Here is a 17,674-nt window from a genome sequence, read left to right on the forward strand (position 1 = left end):
ACGGTTTGAAAGGCATCCACTTTAATGTATGCTCATAAGAATAGGAGAGGAAAAATTATTTATTTATTTTTTGTTCATCTGAATAAATTAATATCTTGGGCTTGCTAGTTCGATCTCAAAGAAATATATTGCAGGGCATCAAAGTAGCAACTAACTTGATGCCACTGTGCTTTGCATGGACTCGAAAAGTTGTAAGAGTTTTTTAAAAAAAATGGCCTAATGCGCGGGACTCCTATCATTATGAAGTATGAAGAGGGTTATTGCAGGAGCGGGAGATGTTCGGATTCATGCAATCTTAGTTTACATGTTGAAAGACTATTTTTATATTTTAAATTACAATAAAGCAATCTTATCAATACATTAAGAGCTCGTTTGAATCGCAGAAAAAGAAGAGGGAAAAGTGTGATCAATGGGAAAGTAATGAGATGACTCTTATTTGGTTGGAGTTTTCAAAGAAGAAAGACGGAAAAGTTATTTTCATGGAAATATGATTCCCATGTTTCATTGAAAAGTCTTTCCTATGAGAAACATGAAAAAGTTACTTTTCCGTAAGCCGGAAATCGCTCCATTTTTATTTTTTTTCTAAAAAAGCTCTTCAGTATTAAAGAGGCATTAAAGACCTAATTTTTATTAAGGGTATAATAGGAATTACACATAACTTTTCAACGAAAGTGGATGGTCAACCAAACATAAACACTCTAGAAGTCTGTCACTTTTTCATGGTCAATCAAATATGCCAAAAATACTTTTCTAGACATCCTCTTCTCAGAAATCTGTTTTTCAGGAATCATATTCCTAGAAAAAAAATGCTTCCCGCGAACCAATCGAGCTCTAAGACTCATCCTCAAGCACAAACTGGATACAACGTAAACAGCAGTTAGAGCAAAATGGTATCAATTTAGTTGCTAATCCACATCACACATACATACTTTGAAGTCCCATTGGACATCAATCGAAAGTTTACGCAACCTAAGTTAACTCTATGGTTTGCACTTTTATTCACCTTGGAGATGATGTCTAGGATAAAAGTGTGGTTGGGTAGATTGTAAGGATGAATATGGGTTAGTTGAATGGTGGCCTAACATGTACTCGTCTAGTTTGAACAAAACCATGCTCAAAATGGAAACCCACCCGTCAATCATGAGTTTTTGAGCACGTATACACAAGGACCACATTCAAATGTGAATATCAAATATTTAGACCTAGGGATGTCAACTGAGATGCACAACTCGGCTTCGCATAAGGTTAGGTCAAGAAAAGCTCAAATCAAGCTCGATTTCATGCTAAATAAACTAAACTTGAACCAGCAAAAGAAGCTCAAAATTAATTCCAAATCAAGTCAAAAATTGACCCAGCTTAATCAAGTTCGGCTCAATAAGTCTATAATATATTTTGAATTATATACATTACATATTTCATATATAATAGGCCATTAGATTAAAGTTTTAATTGATGCTTTTTTTATCATTTGGACAAATTAGATATCAGTTGAGATCCAAACAAAAGTTTGAATCAAAACTTTAAATAAAGAATAATCTTTCAACTAACCTTGATTTATTCTCGAGTTAATTTCAGCTTGATTTAGGATTATCGAGCCGATTAAGTAGACTCATGTTTGGCTCGATTTGAAATTAAGCTTGAATTTCATTGTTTTGCTATCAAAAGAAATTAAATTGAGCTTGAAATAATGATAAATAAATCAAGATTAATCTTGCAATTCAAGCTACGAAATCGATTCCAAACCATGTTTGATAAAATCCAAGTTTGATAAATCTTGACTCAATGACACCTCAAATTAGGCCTGACTTGAATTGGCTGGATTAGCCTAAGGAAGAGATAGAAAATAGTTAAAAATATCCGGCTACCTTGTCTCAAGCCAAATCCAAATTTTACTTGAAAAGAACTTGATATGAACTTGACCCCCAAATTGATGGGATTGGTTTTGGGGATCTAAATCTTGGAGTTAATTCACTAAAGCCAATCATGGGTCAGGCTTGGGCACAAAAAATGTTAAATTTTACATAGGCCTAGCCCGAAGTCTGATTAAAAAGTAATAGAGTTTAGGCCTGAAGCTCAGCCCATGATCAGCTCTGCAATTCATGTTGAATCTACTAGATCTAAACTTGAACCTAACCTAACCCACTCGAAGTCCCGGACTCTTGGTAGTTTATCAACTGGGTTTGAGTCAAAGTTTACTCTTATTCAAGTCATGATTTTTAATTTGATTTAGATTATAATTAACATTTCACATGAGCATGAACGTTATAATGAAAAAAATTATACACCATCATCAAAGCTCTTGGACCACCCAATACTGATAATAAATAAACCATGCTATTTTATCCTCGTATCAATGATCATTTTGAAGGGAAATCATGACTTAGATTAACTACCATTTTGCACTCATTCCTAGTTTTGATCTCCATTTTATGTTGGGGAATTACTTCTATTTTGATGCATGAAACAAGTCAAAAAATGCCTTATTATGTTGAAAAAATAACTAAACACAAAATTGCTAACTCTTTGAAAATTAATTATCAAATAGAATGGAAGGACATGATTCTAAGTTTTCTATCTTTTAAGTGGTTTGTTCTTAGTCACTGGACATCAATATATTGGTGCCTAAAATCATAGTAAATCATATTTTTCAGCACCACCTCGATGTTTCGATCACTCGGGTGTTACACATAGGTTTAGAATATGTAAATGTTTTAACCCTTTTTAAAATTACTTCAAGAACTCCATATATATGGAAGTCAAAAAAAAAAAACTCAAAACCATAAGTTGCCCATTTGCTGGAATATCCTGATATCAATCACCCATTGTAATGGAGAAGATATCTGTTATCCAGAACAATGATTCCACCCATCCCACAATCTTGCATTGGTCCAAACCGGATCAGGATCAGCAGGAGGAATATGCTGAAGGTAAAGAGGCTTTAAGCATGATGTGAAGGATGGTCTCGATACAATGGATAGTTTGACTCCAAGGCGAGTCCTTTGGGCTTCGAGGTGTGAGAAAAGGGTGTGGTTTTGGGTGGAATAAATTCCCCATTAGCATAAGCTTCCTTTACATGAATTATCTTATCTTTTTTTTTTCTTTTTTTTTCTTTTTTTTTTTTTTTTGCTTAAGCGGGTACTTCATACGGTGCATGTACGAATACACCCAATAAAATCAAAATACAACAGCTCGCGGAGTGCCAGTAGCAGCTCTCCCTTTTCTGTTCAAAGGATGTACCCCGAGTGGTGGGCCGCGTAGGCAGCCACCTAGTCGGCCGCCTTATTATCTTCTCTGAATATATACTTGGCATGAAAGGCCCTTTCATCTCTCATCATCATTCCTATATTCTGAATCAAGAGGTGGTCCATGCTCTCACCTCTCGACCCCCCAATTATCTTATCCTCTACTAGGAATATATTATTTATGACCGGGGAAGTTTGAACTTTGGTGGCCTAAGCATGGGTTTTTATAGTTAAGAGGCAAACAAAAAGAATAAAAAAAAGAGAGGAAGACCAATACTTGGACTTACGTATGTAACATATCCGAGACTCCGAGTGCTCATTCATTTTAGGATATTCTGATCTCCATGAGACCATGACAGCTTGGATGGTGACATATATATATATATATATATATGTATATATATATATATATATATATATATTAAGGATACTAAAATATTTAGAATAAGAGCTATATATTTCTACAAATCGGTTTCCCTTGTACGCCTTTTCATGCAAGACTTTGGCGACATATAAGTTACGTTGATTTATTTTATGATCAAAGGAGTACATATTTTTGTATTTTTTTGGGTGGTCTTATGGTGTGCGTACGACTTTGACAGCATATGCAGTTGCTATCACAAATTTGTATGCCCATAGGTTGTTTCCCTTGTTTTCCACAGGAAAAAGTGCCAAATTTCTATCCACTTTTCATAGTTCGTATAAGTATTACTTTAGTACATAAAGAACTTTTGAAAGAAATCAAGATTAATGCCTATGTATAATCTTCTTTTGTGTCAACTTCTTCATCCAATATTGCAGCTGTCACCAACTGATTGCCAAATGCTTGACGGCAAATGTGAACAGTTGTTCTAGATCTTTTACCTTTCGCCCGGAAAAGTTGGTCAGCTTTCTCATTGACCAACTTACTCAGATTCTTATATTTCTCCCGGTAGGTAAGCTATTTTCCTTATTCCACCACCAGACTATTCTGGACTGAATTGTATAGAAACAAGCCTGATTTTAAACCATAAGTATGGAATTGCCGGGATAGCTCGAGACTAGCTAGCTCGCTGCAAGCCATCAGCAAAGTGACTGCTGTTAACTGAATCGAGTTTGAATTGTCCTCTCTTCTCATTTTGCTGAGGAATTGCAGCCCTTCAATTGGTTGCCCATTCCGGATATAACCCGAGATTATTGCAGTCCAAAATGATACCAAGCTCTTATCCCCTAAACAATCAAATGACATCCTACCAGACCCAATATCCTCACAAAACAACGTTCTTCTCGGGAATTCAATCAAACAGTTTCCTTGCAACGTTTGGGTGCCCTGCTCTGCGGTACCCGTGGCAGAGTTTGGCGATGAAGGCTGGGCTTGGTTTCCGGCCGGAGGCGAGGAACAGAGCCTGGGTTCTTTTCAAGGAATGGAGGTGGATGGAGGGGTCGCCGGAATGCGAAAAAGCGGGGTTATATGAGAATATTGTACCATTTTGGGCCTCTTGGGCCCAAAATTTTATATCATAGGCCTTTTGGGCCGCCGTGACCTCATAGAATACTGTACTTGAACTGCTCGGTGGATCAAGCTGGTCCAAGGTGTCAGCCAAGCCTCCTGTCGGTGCAATTTAGTTTCTGGATTTGGGCCTCTATGGTTTATGTCTCTGTTGTGGCTCCTTGTTCTTGTGTCCCCAATAAATCTTTTTGAGGTGCTTAGCTTGAGTCCAAATTTAGGGCGCATTTGGTCAGAAGTAATCTGACATGAAAAAATAAATTCTACATCAAATTATTATGTTTGGTAGAAAATATAGATGAAAATGATGGTAAAATAAATGATGGATCTCATGTTTGTTTTTTTAAGAGAGAAGGTAAAATAAATATCACCAAGAAGGCCGTACTTGTTTTCCCATGTTGGATTACTAACCGGTGGTTATCCGAAAATATCATATCTTGATAGAAATACCCTTACTTATATTATATAATTAATATTAATTATATTAATATTATATTATATATATAATTAATATTATATTATATTAATATATTTATAATATATTTATATATTGATTAATAGTATTTATACATAATAATATGTTTAATATATTTATTTAATAAATATTTAATTGTGAATAAATAATTAGCAAATATTTATTAATTATCAATAAATATAATAAATGATTTAATTAGTATAGTTATTTATATACCAAAACATATTAAAATTTAATTGTAACAAGAAATATATTTTCTAATATATGTTGAGAGTATTTATGCAAGTAGGTTATAAATAACCAACAAATGGACTATGGAAATAAATATTATTACATAAAATATTTATTTAAGGGCATTATTGAAAATTTGACAGCATTTTCATATAAGATTATCTGTAATAAAGCATAGTAATTTTTTTAATGATATTTTTTTGAGTAATTTTTCACCAACCAAATATGATAAAATTTATTTTTCTTTATAATTATTTTTGAGATAAATAATTTATAAAAATTATTAGATTCTGAGGTAATCTGGAATACCCTAACCAAAGAAATCATGAATTTCTCAAGCCACATGAATACATGATAGTAGCATATGTGGGTTGCAAAGATGGGTTAACCTAGTCCTACGTGACAATAGTAAAAATGGAATCGAGAGAACTAAAATTAGGGTCCAGGTTACCTCACACCTCTTTTTTTTTTCCAGTAAGAATGGAAAATTAATTTTCTTTATATTTACTTTTCAATTTTATTCCCAATCATCTCATACTAAATTTTTTTTGTATTTATTATTAATTCCATTATAGTTATAACAGACCTGTAACATGATTAATATTTTCATTCTTTTTATGAACAATGAATCATCATAGTAAAATTTTTTGAATAAAACAAACAGCATGACAATTACATCTAACATTCTATTCAGATTACAGCACAGGAGAATAGCAAATATAAATTATTAAAATATAATTAAACAAGCAACACGGATTTAATATTAATAATTTATTAAAGCTATGCATATATTTTTTAAAAAATGACAGATTATAGTTAGACTAGTTGGGAAGCGGGGCACTTAACCCAACTACTTGAATCGAGGGAGGAATTGGATGGAATTCTTTGACAAAAAATCATCCACACTAAAAATAAGTGGCATCAAATCCTCTCACATAGAAAAATACGTCCTCCATAATTATATTGAGACAAACATTATGATTTTATGATGGCTATATAAACCTAGGATGAAATTTGACCGTGGACTTTATAATTTGTTGAAAATAAAGAGATTCCCACATTTTGTATTGTCATTCTTACAAGAGTTGATTGCCAATTTATACTTTTTCTTTTTCAAAAACTAGAATTCCAATTTTTTGACTTTTTAAATGGTCAGATTTACTCATATAGAAATTAGTTACATACTGTAAGATAGGTGAAAGGAAATTTTTGGAAGAAAAATTTGGAGACAGAATTAGAATGGAATATATTCTCATATTCATTTTTTTTATTTTTTATAGAATTAGAATGGATATTACATTTATATTGATGAAATTTTAGAAACTAAAGACTACTCTATATCGCCTCTACCGACTGAACCATTGACTCTGCCCTCGCCGCAGATATCGGCCTCCGTCTAGTACACATCGTTACTAGCCATATTGAGGAGGTTGCCGATACTATCATGGCCTTCATTCTTAGCCTCCTCCATCAGACCCACCTCCTCTCTCCTGCTCCTCTACCGCCACCTTCGGCTGACTCATTAACTAGTTGTTTAAAAAAATAGTGATACCAAACATAATTTTTATTTTCAGAAATCTGAAAAACAAAAAATAGAAACAGATTTTTTATTTTTATTTTTTTTAAAAAGAAAAAGTTATACCAAAGGCTGTCTTTGCTGTCGATCATCTTTGGATTAACAGGATTCGGTCAGAGCGAGTTTACGCAACCGTGATACATTGGATTTTTTTCTGATCCTTTTTGATGCCTCTGCTTCTCATGACCCACGGTTAAAGGTCATAAGGGCTATGAGGACTCCACCGGCTACGGTGCCTACAAAAACAATACGGTTTATCACCGTTGAACAATATGGGCTGCTTGAGATCAGCCCATCATTTGGCTCAATAAAGGTTTTTTTATTACAAAATGATCCCAATTGGTGCTTTGTCTAGCTTAATTTCAGCTTAATTGATCATAATCATTGAAGAAAAAATAATTAGATTATATTTGCACACCAAATTAGATATTGTTATATAATTTTAATTTTTATATTCACTTATTAAATAATAGCTAAAATTAAGACAAGAAAAATACATTTAGACATAATATAGAGATCTACGGGCAAAGATTAGTTTAAGACAGAGATATATGTACGTGCATGCATGCGTGCGCACACTTGGGCATAGGGTTGTGATTTTAGTCTTAAAACTAATTCTATGCATTTTATTGCGAAATTTGATCAAGATAGGTTTATTTTTGGCATGGATTGAGTTTAATTCTGAGCATTTGAACTAGGGTCAAGTTTGGGTCAGTTGCATTGGAACCAAGTCTAATTATAGCTCATTTTGAACCAAGGTTGAGCTGCTCAAATTAATTGACAAACCTTACAACCAAATGCTTTTGCTAAATCCTAGAAATATATTGTAATTAATGTCTCAAACTTGACTCACTAATGAGCTAGGTTGAGCTTGGGTCAATTATAAAATAGGTAAAAATTAAACTAGATCTTTTCCACTGACTTGGCGTGTGAAATCACCGTCTAATAGTAGTTTATCATGTACTGCATATGATATTTATTTTTCCCCAGTATTTTAGAAAGCCCTTAGTTATACTAGACAAAGATCTTAAATTTTTTCCAATAAATTATGCAAAAGTTTTAGCATTATCCCAACCCGTTTCAGGCCCATTTTTTAATTCCCCGGTGCAAGGGTTGCAACCGTCAACTATGCTTTCCCTTTTTTTTTAAGCAATTAAACCTCAAATAATTTTGTTCTTTGTAGGCAAAGTAATGTTTAAATAAATGCAAAAAGCTTGATTTCCAGAAGCCTGTGTACTCCCCACTAAAGCCTTCTATTTTTTTTTTAAAAAAAAACTTATTCTCCCAATCCAGATTCCCACAATGGTAGAACGGCATCCATCCGTTCCTAAAAGATGGATTCCCGTTCTCAAAGGAGAATAAATTCTTCTTGCTAGTGCTCTATACTTTTCCTAACATCCATTGGGATTCAAGGCTTCTGCCTCCAAATTATCCCCCTAATATCCCCTCTCCTGTCGGCTGACACTCCATTACCCTCATTTAGGTCATCCTGTCAAGGTCTTAATAACAAAATAATTCCATTATAATAGATCCACATAAAAAAGCTTCATAACCATTATAATGATTATAATAACTATTATTTCTTCTACTATATATGATTTTAATTTTCTAATATTCACAAAATAACTTTTAAAATAAAATTATAATAGATTGTAGCTGAAACATAGCAGCATTATTTTTAAATTCACTATTCAGATAATAAAAATATTATTTTTTCAAATTGTATAATCTATTTTGGAGGAAAATTGGTATTACTATAAGAGTTTTTTTGCACGAATACCCTTCTAAATATCTAATTTTGCATGAATATTCTCTCAAAATTGATATTTGCATGTATACCCTCGTAAAATACTTGTTTTACTATTCTATCTTTTTTTTATTCTTATTTTTGTATATGTACTTGCACCATCTAATACTGTTAAAAAATTAACAATTTTAAATTAAAATGATTAAAATATTTTTAATAGATATAGGTGCAAAAAAAACATTGATAAGCCGATCATGATAGAGGACAAAAAAGTAATTTCAAAATTTTATTTTATTTTTAATTAAAATAAATATGGTTTTTATTAACAGTATTAGAAAAATCGTTATATTAGGAGTATTTGTACAAAAACAGTATTAATGAAGGTACAGAAATAAATATAAATTTTTAAAAAATATTCATACAAATTTGAATTTTTAGAAGAATATTCATAAAAAAATTCTTAAAAATAATAATATTTGTGTTATAACGAACAGTTACAAAACTAAAATGACTTTATAATCACCATAATTTTTTTCCTGCGTTATTGTAAATAACATAACGGAGAGAGCTAAAGTTAATATGTTAGCCGTAACTTTAAACCTCCCCTTCCTTCTTAACTTTTCCATCTTGCCTTAATTTTAAATCCTGCATTATAGTGGGTGTTCCTGCAAAACATAACACGCCATGTAACGTAAAACGGAAGAAAGAGAGAACCCGTCTCGGTCTGGGCCGGTGGGGCCCGTCCTTTCCTTCCCACGTCTCTCCCAATAGAAAGGCGATATCCACTTCGGTATTCAAAATTGCCCCCGGGCCAAGGCAGCGAAAGAGGAAGAGATCACGGTCAGCCAGGACCCTCCCTGCCCGAGCGAGCCGGGCAGCGGCCCCCACGTGACGCCGCCTGCCATCTCGAACCGCTAGCCAGCTCAGGCCGCCAACCGCCCCCCCCCCCCCCCCGACCCGTCAGACCAACCCAGTACCCACCCTTCTGACACTCGACTAACCTGACCCTCGCGGACCAAACGCTAAACAGTAACGAGATCCGTCGCGGTTCGCCGTTACTCTCTCCCTTATATTATGTAATAATAATAAAAATAACAGTTGTTGTAACAGATTATTTATTATTTTAACTGATTCCTACACTCTTTTTTTCAGTTAAAAAATATTGTAATATTATAATATAAGTATTGACCATTCTTTGATATTACTGTTTTTAATAAAATAATATTCAAATTCAAAATTTTTCTTTTTTTTTTGAAAGAGGTTTAGATCATATGAAAAGTATTTCTATTAAATAAATAAAAATTTGAAAATGTTACTTCAGTATAACAAACTTTGAATCAAATATAATGACTGATTAGTAGCCGTATAAGAGTACAACCAATGAAGTTAGAAAAAAAAAACTAGTGGAAAGAGTCAGAGATCTCCGCTTGGTTCACCTAAAGAAATCTATTAGAATAATATGCGGCAAAGGAGGCCACTCACTATTTATCTCCCATCTCTCGATAAATATGGATGACCTAGAAAGAGCTACTTTTCTCCACAAACTTCTAGATTTTGTGGACCAAATATTGTCCATCGGTCATAGCATGCCGACCTCGAACCTACTCGATCATCATAATTGAAATTTTTTAGAGAAGGATGCAGACCGCATCTAAAGCATACCTCACACAGGGATGCCTTTTTATGCCGTTTTTAGCTCAACTCAAATAATAAAGATGTCAAAAATCTGCCATCTACCGCCACCATAAGTTTATAGTGGTGGGCTCTCGTAATAAAACCGACTCCCCTATCTTCTTGTTCGTGGGGGCTCCAGGTGGTTTCCATGGTTGTAACGGGATAGAACGCTTCGCGGAAACTTCAGTTGATTCCCGTTCTCCTCCCCCATCCTCTGTAACGGCCGTTAGATCCGTGACACCCCGCGACAGTTCTGTCACGTTGCACGACAGCCGCGGTCACGTTAGGAATCATGAGATGCAGGCATGCAGCCTCTTCCTCTCTATACTCCGCCCCACTCGCACCCACTCTGGTGTTTCTCTTTCCCTCTTGATTCTCTGGCCACGAACCCAACACTCGCCTGATGCTTATTCTCCAACACCACCCCATCCCGTCGCCTTTTATCCGCTCGCCCTCCCCTCTCCCGCCGGAAGATGGTACCACGAGAACATCAAAAATAGAGCAAGGGATAGAGATGAAGCCGTACCTGACTCCATTCCTCTTCGTCCTCTTCTCTTCTCTCCCTCTCTTCTTCGCTTCCAGTGATGGCGACTTCGATGCTCTGCTGAAGCTCAAACATGGGCTGATAGGCCCCGCCGGCAATGGCCTCCACGATTGGGACCCCTCCGCCTCGACCCATTGCTCCTTCTCCGGCATCACATGCGACGCGGATGACCGCGTCGTCGCCCTCAACATCTCTAATGTCCGATTCCACCGCGCTCTGCCGCCGGAGGTCGGCCGCCTCGACCGGCTCGTCAACCTCACCATCGCCTGCGACTCCATCGCCGGCCGCCTCCCGGCGGAGATAGTCGGCCTCCCCGCGCTCCGCCTTCTCAACATCTCCAACAATAACTTCACCGGCTTGTTCCCGGACGTCGACGGCGGGTTCCCCGCACTGGAGGTCCTCGACGCCTATAACAACAACTTCTCCGGCCCGCTCCCACGCTGCCTTGCCAAGCTCCCGGGCCTTCGCTACCTCCACCTCGGTGGGAACTTCTTCTCCGGAGAGATCCCGGAGTCCTACGGTAGTATCGAGAGCCTCGAGTACCTGGGCCTCAACGGGGACGCCCTCTCTGGCCGCGTCCCGGTGAGCTTGAGTCGTCTCACGAATCTACGGGAGATGTACATCGGCTACTACAGCATGTACGAGGGCGGCATTCCTCCGGAGTTCGGGATGCTGACCTCTCTGGTCCGGCTCGACATGGCTAACTGCAACCTCTCCGGCCCGATTCCGGCGAGCCTCGGACGGTTGAAGCTCCTTGACTCGCTCTTCTTGCAGTGGAATCGCCTCGCCGGCACGATTCCACCCGAGCTCGGCGGGCTCGACCGGCTCCAGTCTCTCGATCTCTCGATAAACGAGCTCACCGGAGAGTTGCCGGAGAGCTTCGCGGGGTTGAAGCAGCTCAAGCTCCTCAATATCTTCCGCAACCACCTCCGCGGCCGCATCCCGCCCTTCATTGCCGATCTCCCGAATCTTGAGGTGCTCCAGGTCTGGGAGAATAACTTTACCTTCGAACTCCCAGAAGGGCTCGGCCGGAATGGCCGGCTCATGAAGCTGGACGTGGCCACGAATCGCCTTACAGGGACGATCCCTCCCGACCTCTGCGCCGGCGGGCGGCTCGAGCTGCTCGTTTTGATGGAGAATGCGTTCTTCGGACCGATTCCGGAGAAACTCGGCGATTGCAAGTCGCTGGTCCGCGTCCGGCTCGCCAAGAACTTCTTGAACGGGGCGATCCCCGCCGGGCTCTTCGACCTCCCCTCCGCCGACATGCTCGAGCTCAGCGACAACTACCTCTCTGGCGAGCTTCCGGCGAGGATGGCCGGGGACAAGCTCGGCATGCTGATCCTCTCCAACAACTGGATCTCCGGCCCGATCCCGCCGGCGATCGGGAACCTTCGCGGGCTCCAGACCTTATCTCTGGAGTCAAACTGGATCGCCGGCGAGATCCCGCCCCAGATCGGCGATCTGAAGCAGCTCTCCAAGCTTAACCTGAGCGGCAACAACTTGATCGGAGAAATCCCTCCGGATCTCGCCCGGTGCACCGGGACGCTCGAGGCCGTCGATCTCAGCCGCAACGGTCTGACCGGCGAGATCCCGGCGGCGATCACCGAGCTCCAGAACCTCAACACACTAAACTTATCCCGAAACCATCTCTCCGGCGAGATCCCGTCGGAGATCCAGCGGATGCTGAGCCTGACCACCCTCGATCTCTCCTACAACAACCTCTCGGGCGAGATTCCGGTCCAGGGGCAGTTCTTGGTGTTCAACGAGACCTCGTTCATCGGCAACCCGGATCTCTGCGGTGGCCCGCTGCACGTGCCGATCCCGTGCGGCTTGTCCCGGGGCCATCCTCGGGGTGGGTCCGGGGCGGGGCGGGGCCGAGGATGGGATTGGAAGCGGTTCTTTGCGTGCGTCGTGGTGCCGGTGGGGGTTATAATTCTGGTGGGCCTGGCGACGCTCAAGGTGTGGAAGGCGAGGGGAGGAAAAGGCCGGTCCGGCGCCTGGAGGATGACGGCGTTCCAGCGGCTCAACTTCACGGTTGAGGACGTCATGGAGTGCTTGAAAGAGGACAACGTCATCGGCAAAGGCAGCGCCGGGATCGTTTACCGTGGGCGCATGGCGAGCGGCACCGAGGTGGCGATCAAGCGGCTGGTTGGGCGTGGCGTCGGGGAGCACGACCGGGGATTCACGGCGGAGATAACAACTTTAGGCCGAATCCGGCATCGAAATATCGTCCGGCTGCTGGGGTTCGTGTCGAACAGGGAGACCAATTTACTGCTGTACGTGTACATGCCGAATGGGAGCTTGGGAGAGATGCTGCATGGAGGCAAAGGGGCGCATCTGGGGTGGGAGGCGCGTTGCCGGATCGCGGTGGAGGCGGCGAGAGGGCTGTGCTACCTCCACCACGACTGCTCGCCGCTCATCATCCACCGGGACGTGAAGTCAAATAATATATTGCTCGACTCCAACTTTGAGGCGCACGTCGCCGACTTCGGCCTCGCCAAGTTTCTTCAGGACCCTGGCGCGTCCGAGTGCATGTCCTCTATTGCCGGGTCCTACGGCTACATCGCGCCAGGTACGCACCCTCACCCCAAGTCCTTCTGCCTTCCTCTTTCCGTCGTTGTCTGGGCGTGTAGCTTTGTCTTTAGTCGCAAGTCAGAAGTCTACAGGCTTGAAGACAAATGGGCCTTTTGACTGTGGGATCCGCATGGGTCATATCGATTTTTTGGATTTAATATAGAAGCGAGCTTCTAGCGGTTGGGTTTTCCGATGTAGATGTCTATGATGGGATTGATGCGGCTGCTTTACTCGAACCAACGGTTGCGTCGTTCCGTCAAACTTGTACACCGGTTCGTTGGTATGGAGGATGTCAACGTTAGTCAACGTTAGGCACAACGGTAAAAGGTGGTTGCAGCATGGAAGGCTCAATAATTAATGGCCTATAATTTCTTATACCTCGCCTTTGTCGGGGGCATGGTGATTGCTGGTGGCTAATCTAATCTTCTGGAACCCAAGTGGTAGAAATATATGTGGCAAATTTTGATAGACCAAAAAAATATTTTTTATGAGATCTTCTTTTACTAGCGCCAATATATTTCTATCGTACCTCGTGTTGCTCTTTTGTACGAGAATTCTATGGTGTTTAAACCATTTTTCATCTTTTAGGGTTGCATTTCAGATCGTTCGGCTGGAATTTAGGGCAGACTTTGACCCAAGCCTATCTTCAAATAGCTCAACCCCAATCCAAACTAAATTTGGGTTGGGTTAGGTTAGTTGAGTTAAGTTGCATCATGTTAGTTGGATCAAAGTGGGTTGAATAGAAATTTTAAGATATGGGAAAGATTTGCAATGTTTTGTTGGATTAATATTTGTCAAAGTGAGATCCTATCATTCATAAATTTCAATGTTGCGCTTACACATAATTTAACAAAATTAAAAATAATCATTAAATATATAAATAATCTATATAAGATATAAAACTTAGATTTATTTATTTATTTAGCAGATCATATTCAGCTAAATTAGGTTAGGTTGAAAGTCAAACCTAACCTAACCCTGCTTGACACCATGTTGGAATTTTTGAGTCCACGCCAAGTCCAAATTCATAGAACAGAATGTCAACCTAACCCTATCTAGCAAGCGGGTTGGGTTGAGTCCAACTCAAGCTGCATCCTATCATTTTGCACTTGAAACAAGCAACCTGTACAAGCTATATTGACGTAATTACATTAATGGTACATGGAAGATGTTGATACACAATTTTTCTTCTCTTTTTTTTTTTGGATAAAATTTTCTTTCAAGTTATCCTCGTTATTCTGAGGCTCTGAAGTATAAACCACAACATGCCCCCGGATCTTCGAGATCTCCTTGGACTAGCCTACTAGGGGTGCAAAGGATTAGGGCAATGGCTACAGAAGCATTGGATGCTAAGCCTAGGGATCTTCAACTCTACTGCCCTAACATCTTCTTTCTTTTTATGAGCAATATGGTTTGAGGGCGACAAGCTCTGAGGAGTGGGGTACCAACCAGCTGAGTTATCACTGTTGGGTGCTGTCCTAGCATATTCTATGCCACATCTTTGCAAAATATTTATTTTCTATAAAACACTAAAAACTTTTCTTATTTTGATTTCTCTAACTAAGATAAGGTACTGTTATCATCTTTGCATGCATAAAAATTCCAGCATTTGATCTGGGTCAATCTTCTGCATTGTTATTTTGATACATGTCATCTTTCCCCGCATGATGCTGTATATGAGATTACAGAATGGCTTCCCACTAAAGAACAGATGCAGATGGGGCATGGATACAGAATTTTCTATGCGTAAACTCTGGAGATGCTTAACTGCACTTGTAAAAGTCTAAAGGATAAAATCAATTTTAACATCCTGAAGTTGGCCTATGACAGAGTATGCATACACTCTTCGAGTGGATGAGAAAAGTGATGTCTACAGCTTTGGTGTTGTGCTCCTGGAGCTGATCACTGGACGTCGACCCGTCAGCCCTGCTGCATTCGGGGAAGGCGTCGACATCGTGCACTGGGTTCGGAAGACAATATCAGAGGTCACAGACAAGTCTGATGCTGCAGCGGTGCTTTCTGTGGTGGATCGCAGGCTCTCGCCATGTCCTCTAGATTCAATCATCGATCTGTTCAAGGTGGCGATGCTGTGCGTGGAGGAGGAAAGCGTGGCACGCCCAACCATGAGGGAGGTGGTCCACAGGCTCTCCAATCCAACAGCCTCGACAGCAATCGATCTTCTTGCTGTCTGAAAAATATTGTCTGAAAAACCAATTGCCTAATTACTGCTATGAGGCGTTTTGTGGGCTGTACATAGTCTCGTTTTCAGATTGCTTCCTGTATGCCAGTGTGTTCTTCTAAAGAGTCTGCCCACTCCACCCAGCTGAAAACTGTCACCTGATTGTTGTGAAAATTGCAGTGTGGAATAATGATGTTGTGATATTTAATGAATGTACACTATCTGTGATTGGAGGACATGCAGTTTTACTAATGATGGGGTAGGGTTAACAAATGAGACTCTAGAAATTGATTTTAAATTAGCTGCTGAATGTGAAATGAATATAGGATGTGTGGAAAACAAAATTTTTGATATGCTATTAATCGAATGTGCCATGCAATTGTGCTGTAGAAAAAAAAATCTACACACTATCTGATAGTATAAATTTAATGGAGCTTTTGACCCTAAGAGCTCCATTAAACCCACAAGCTCAGCAAAATCAGCTGTAAAGGCAGCAGCTGCTGAACTGAAGTCGAAGCGAGAATAGCTTAAAAGAAATTAGCATCTGTGTGCGCTGCAATTTTGGCTTCCTTCTCTTTCCTTTTCCTGGAGCTTTGCATGCTGCAGCTAAATTTTTGTTGAGTTTTTTTTGGTTCTAAATAGATGGCCTCAAGTGTTTATTTTTGTTTTTCTCTCATGTTATATATTACTCAACTCCTCCACTTCTGTTATATTATGTATCTAGCATGCTTTCGGTCAACATATATTTTCATAGTACTCTATATTTTGGGAGGATGAACAACTGCCATGTCAGGACTAACCATGGGGCTTAGTGCAAACAATAGCAGGAGAATCACATCAAAATAAGCAGGCATGCTGTTATTTTAATTTGTGGTTAGCTGTGTCTTCTACTAAATTCTTGTTTAAGTGAGATATAACTGGCCTGTGCTTGCTATCAGGGGAAACTATGAGTTGTTTTGCTGGGAGGAACTAATGAGAGTTAATGGTGGAAAATTATTGATAGGAGTAGCTTTTGATGGGGAACCTTTTCTTTTTTATTCTGAGAAATTTGGAAGGCACAGGAGTTGGATCTCCAGTTACATTCATAAATGGGATACCACAGTCTGTTTAAGGTGTGATTTATGGTATTCTGAATGCTTATTTCCCCCTCTTTTTGGTTGCCTCATCTTTGTTAAAGACTTCATGCAATTATATTCTTACTCATATATGAAAAAGATGCTGCTACGCTTCCCCGAGAAGCTCTCTGGAATTGGCATAAACCTAGATTTTTAGCTCCATACATGTGTTGGTGGTTAGTTAGGGATCAAAATGTTAACTTTATCCTTGATGGTTAAAAAAAATGAGTTGAACATAAGTGAGTCATGAATGACTCGAAATAAAAACGAGTAAAAAATGGCTCAAAATAAAAATGAGTTAAGAAATGAGCCAAGATTTAAGAAAATAAACGGGCAAAATTGGCGTAAATGAGATTTGAGCTCACGGCTCGTGCTCCAATACTATGATATCATGTTATCAAATATTTATTCTTCGAAAAGGGATCAATGTTGTATATCAAGCATTCACATTGGAATGGTTTAGGAGGAGAAAGCATACAAATTATTTAATCATCTTCCTGGCCTTATCTTATTATACTAGAGTTCGACACGCCTAACACACACAAGAGATAACATGGTTATAGATGGCTGCAATCTCTTATCTAATTAATTCTTTTATAAAAATATAATTCAGCATATATTTTTAATTTTAAAGAAATCTATTTTTAATGTAGAGTTTGAGATTAATAGCAGGATAGTGAGATGCTACGTCATAATTAGGCTGTCCTGTCTGAGCACTTCAAATTAATAATAATAATTGTGTGTTGAAGCTGTCAAAAATCTTAATCCATATTTCTGTTCCTTGAGTTACTTCTGACATAAAAAATGGCAGATGCTACTCCTTTGCTTCCT

General features: G+C 39.4%; 1 protein-coding gene across 1 annotated transcript; it reads left to right on the plus strand.

Annotated features, from left to right (window-relative positions):
* The first annotated feature begins 10,482 nt into the window (after positions 1–10,482).
* LOC103720609 (leucine-rich repeat receptor-like kinase protein FLORAL ORGAN NUMBER1) lies at positions 10,483–15,964 on the plus strand. The gene is made up of 2 exons (XM_008810399.4): positions 10,483–13,547; positions 15,380–15,964. The coding sequence occupies exons 1-2, from the start codon at positions 10,835–10,837 to the stop codon at positions 15,739–15,741; spliced, it is 3,075 nt and encodes a 1,024-aa protein (XP_008808621.3). The 5' UTR covers positions 10,483–10,834; the 3' UTR covers positions 15,742–15,964.
* The last annotated feature ends 1,710 nt before the right edge of the window (positions 15,965–17,674 follow it).

This window comes from Phoenix dactylifera, chromosome 18, assembly GCF_009389715.1.
Source record: "Phoenix dactylifera cultivar Barhee BC4 chromosome 18, palm_55x_up_171113_PBpolish2nd_filt_p, whole genome shotgun sequence".
NCBI classification, from domain to species: domain Eukaryota; kingdom Viridiplantae; phylum Streptophyta; class Magnoliopsida; order Arecales; family Arecaceae; genus Phoenix; species Phoenix dactylifera.

Coding starts and splice junctions, on each gene's coding strand:
- LOC103720609 (XM_008810399.4), top strand. CDS start 10,835: ATGCTTATTCTCCAACACCACCCCATCCCGTCGCCTTTTATCCGCTCG. Junction 13,548..15,379: donor CTACGGCTACATCGCGCCAG/GTACGCACCCTC, acceptor GGCCTATGACAG/AGTATGCATACACTCTTCGA.